General features: G+C 44.7%; 1 protein-coding gene across 1 annotated transcript; it reads left to right on the top strand.

The window, feature by feature from the left end:
- Nucleotides 1-249: 249 nt before the first annotated feature.
- LOC141127243 (E3 ubiquitin/ISG15 ligase TRIM25-like) lies at nucleotides 250-2,455 on the top strand. The gene is made up of 2 exons (XM_073613513.1): nucleotides 250-1,441; nucleotides 1,604-2,455. The coding sequence occupies exons 1-2, from the start codon at nucleotides 256-258 to the stop codon at nucleotides 2,197-2,199; spliced, it is 1,782 nt and encodes a 593-aa protein (XP_073469614.1). The 5' UTR covers nucleotides 250-255; the 3' UTR covers nucleotides 2,200-2,455.
- The last annotated feature ends 1,932 nt before the right edge of the window (nucleotides 2,456-4,387 follow it).

Raw genomic sequence — 4,387 nt, 5'->3', positions numbered from 1 at the left:
GCCCGGGAGATATGAAGGAGAATTCCTGACACAAGGTTTCCTCAGCTTATTACATGTCCTTTATTTTCCCCAGAGAGGGAGATTATTGTCAGGAATCCTCCCATGTATTATCTGTGTTCCTCTGTATAAGAGTTTATATGATTACGTGTCTCAGCCCCTCCCTGCGTAGGAATGTATGGAACTGGTTAATGAGTGTCAGATACTTTCACCATTCCACTCTATTCCATTCATTACTTCTCTGTTCTGCTCTCAGCGATGGCGTCTGCTGATCTGAGGAAGGAGCTGGAATGTTCCGTCTGTCTGGACTTTTATACAGATCCTGTAACCCTGACATGTGGACACAACTTCTGCCGGGACTGTATTAGTCATGTGTTGGATACACAGGAGGGGTCTGGAGGTTATTCCTGTCCTGAATGTAAACAAAGCTTCCAGCAATGTCCCGTCCTTCAGAAGAATATGAAACTACAGAACATAGTGGAGAATTTCCTGTCCACCCATCCAGATCAGGAGAAGTCCCGGGTCTTCTGTACTTACTGTATTCACACTCCTGTACCTGCTGTGAAATCCTGTCTGCATTGTGAAGCTTCTCTGTGTGACAATCACCTGAGAGTCCACAGCAAGACACCAGAACACGTCTTATGTGACCCCACCACTTCCCTGGAGAACAGGAAATGCTCCGTCCATAAGAAGATCCTGGAGTATTACTGCACTGAGGACTCCACCTGTATCTGTGTGTCCTGCAGGCTGGATGGAGAACATCGGGGACACCAGGTGGAGACTCTGGATGAGGCCTCTGAGATGAAGAAGAAGAAACTGAGGAATGTTCTGCAGAAACTGATGACAGAGAGAGAGGAGATGGAGAAAATAGTCCAGAGTCTGCAGAAACACAGGAGGAAAGTACAAGGAGAAGCAGATGATGAAACAGAGAGAGTCACTGTCCTGTTCAGAGACCTCAGGAGAAGTCTGGAAGACCTGAAGAAGAGAGTTCTGAGGGAAATCTCCGGGCAGGCAGAGCGGATCTCCGGGATAATCAATGATCTGGTCCAGGATCTGGAAATAAAGAAGGAGGAGCTGTCCAGGAAGATGGGGGACATTGAGGAGCTGTGTAACATGACGGATCCACTGACTGTCCTACAGGAATCAGACACAGGTGACTTGTGTGATACTGAGGATGGAGATGATGAGGACAGAGAGAGACATGATAAACTCCTTCATGATGGAGGGGATCTTGATGTGGGGGGGATCTCACACACATTGCACACAGGTTTATCTGATATCATGTCTGGGGTAAATGTAGAGAAATGTCCAGGCACACATGTCTATCCACATTCTACTACAAAGGACAAAGTTTACATCAATGCTGAACCATCCAGGAGACCTCCCAAAACCTCCCCCACCATACAACCATCCAGGAGACCTCCCCAACCCTCCCCCACCATACATCCAATCAGGAGACCTCCCCAACCCCCTCCCACCATACAACCATCCAGGAGACCTCCCCAACCCCCCCCCACCATACAACCATCCAGGAGACCTCCCCAACCCCTCCCCACCATACAACCATCCAGGAGACCTCCCCAACCCTCCCCCACCATACAACACTCACACCACCAGGCTGGAGGACCAAATATTGGGGCTGTACAGCAAACATCGGGGGTGTCGGGGGTTACAGACATATTACTGGATGTGAGGACAGCTGGTAATAATCTACAAATATCAGATGACAGGAAAACTGCATCCTGGTCATCATCATATCAGAATCGCCCAGAAACACCAGAGAGGTTTCAGGATTATTATCAGGTGATGAGCAGTCAGAGGTTCTCCTCAGGGAGACATTACTGGGAAGTGGATGTCGGGGGGTCAGGGTTATGGAGAGTTGGGATGTGTTACCCCAGTATAGACAGGAGAGGACGTCAGTCAGTGATTGGAGATAATAAGAAGTCCTGGAGTTTGGAGGGGGGGTGGGATGATCAGCACTCAGTGATACATAACGGTAATAAGATCCGATTACCTGGCGATGTCTCCAGTGAGCGAGTCAGGATAGATCTGGATTATGAGGCCGGGCGGATCTCCTTTTATGATCTGTGTGACCCGATCCGACATCTCCACACCTTCCACACCACCTTCACTGAGCCCCTCCATGCTGGGGTATATGTAGGGGGATGGGGAGGTTGTATAAAGATATGTGGGGGGAATTAGAAGTGAGAGATCTGCCCAGAGACATCACAAGGTGGATTATCTGATTGGTGATTGGTGGAAAACTCATCCAATAGGAGGAAGCAGAGGACAGGAAACATGAGTTATTTATTTATAAAGCTGCAGGTTCCGGGGCCGTCATCTTCATCCTAAACCTCACTTCACTACCTAGTGTGTCACTGACCAGGAACAAGCATGCAGGAGGTCAGATTGTTCAGCCTTCACTGGCTGCATGCTTGTTCTGGGTCAGTGACACACTACATAGCGTAGCCAAAATTGAGGTGACAGCGCTGGAGGCACCTTATTAAAATGTATCTATAGCATAATATTTGTTTCTGGTTTGTATGGAGTGTGGGAGGATCAGAACCCCCGTTAGGTTTTTACTGCTATCTGGGGCTCCATTGGAGAGATTTCACCTCACTTCCTGTTCTGGTGACAACATTCTACAAGACAGGAAGTGAAGGGAACAGCAACACAGACAGAAATAAAAATCCTTTTCTTAAGTAAATTAGGGGAAGGATTAGAGCCCCTGTCAGATCTTTATTTCTGTCTGTGTCCCTGTTGTAGATTTTCCTTAATTTCCTGTCTGATAAAACGTTGTCACCAGGACAAGAAGTGAGGGGAAATCTCTACAATGGAACCCCAGATAGCAGTAAAAACCTGACAGGGGTTCTAATCCTCCCCCACTCCATCCAAATCTAGAACAATAGGATTTGTCTAGACACACACTTTAATATCCACAATGAGAATTCCGACATTTCTGTCCTCACAGGTTCCTTTACATGACCAATCCATGGATATGTGATTGCTCCTCCCCCTCACTGTGATTGGCTGTGATGATTGTCACTATGAATACAGCCACTGCTAGCCTTGTTTCTATTGGTTATGATGTAGAGGGGGCGGGGATGGTGGACAGGTGACGGGGGGTATACAGTCTCAGGAAGTAGAAATCCTGGGCTCTGTATATGGGAATATTGATCAATGATTGGATATAGATAGAATGATGGGAGGGATTGGACGATGACTACAATCACCATTAACCCCTTCAGTCCCGGCACCTCTATGATCCTTATGGAGCCGAGCAATTGTTCCATTTCCTCTATGGCCCTATTCATCTGATAAAGAGAAATAATTCTCATATGATTTACTAATGATGAAATGACATGACTAAGTGCTTATATGATAATGCTAGGTTCTTTATATAATAACAGGTTCTCTGTCTAGAATGTCTTTACAGAAAGAGGTTATTAGAACAAATTGTTGTTCTCGGGATCCTTGGAAGGTCTTGTTGGGGAACATAGAGACAGTTGGTCTCCTTCTTCTACAATGAGGGATTTGGGAGTCTGGAGGTGGGACAAGCTGATAAGGTGTTCAGAGATAACAGAAATTAATGTCTCTTGTAATGAATGATGTGCTGCTTGTACAAATTCTTCAGTGAATGATTCCATCTGTAAAATGTTGATGTTTGGGATGGTCCTCCATGACAACTGTCCAGGATTGGATGGTAAAAGCCTCCCGTATGATGAAGAGGTCAGATCCTTGGTCCACCTGCCATGTCTAAGGATCTCCACACACCTTTATCTCTCTACTTTCTAATCTTTACTTTGTAACTCTTCTCTTCTAAATAAACTTCCAGAACCTTCACCAGGATCAGAGGTTGTTATTTCCTCATCACATTCCACAAGAACTTTGTAATCCCGATGGAACACATCCATCATTTTATTGGGACACACAAGGCTTCCTATGGTCAGGATTGTCTTACAATGTTATATTTTCCTATATATAAGACACAAACACATCACAGAAGGGAACAAATAGATCTCCTTTGCTTGGTATGACCGGTCTTCATGTTACTGTAAAGATAACGCTAAATCACAATGATATTTATTTCTATTATAATTATTGTTTCTCGTTTGTTTTCTTGTTCTGAATGAGTATTACGGAGTAATGTCCGTTATTCTGTAACGTTACATGTATTGAACATTTACACTTGCATATCTATTATATGTGATATTTTTTCATGATAAATTCCTTTTTTTATGAGACTTTAGAGTTCTACTTATTTATGTTCATTCTTTAATCATACTCAAGTGTTATAGAGGTATACTTGTACTCAGCACAATGGTTTAGTGATCTGCACTCAATGAGAAAAATCACTCAGGTCATGGGTTCAAATCCCAGCCACGCTACC

The sequence above is a fragment of the Aquarana catesbeiana genome, linkage group LG01 (assembly GCF_042186555.1).
Source record: "Aquarana catesbeiana isolate 2022-GZ linkage group LG01, ASM4218655v1, whole genome shotgun sequence".
NCBI lineage: Eukaryota > Metazoa > Chordata > Amphibia > Anura > Ranidae > Aquarana > Aquarana catesbeiana.
Note: the sequence above shows the minus strand (reverse complement) of the source record. Positions and strands in the feature narration are given on the sequence as shown.

Coding starts and splice junctions, on each gene's coding strand:
- LOC141127243 (XM_073613513.1), top strand. CDS start 256: ATGGCGTCTGCTGATCTGAGGAAGGAGCTGGAATGTTCCGTCTGTCTG. Junction 1,442..1,603: donor CCAACCCTCCCCCACCATAC/ATCCAATCAGGA, acceptor CCATACAACACT/CACACCACCAGGCTGGAGGA.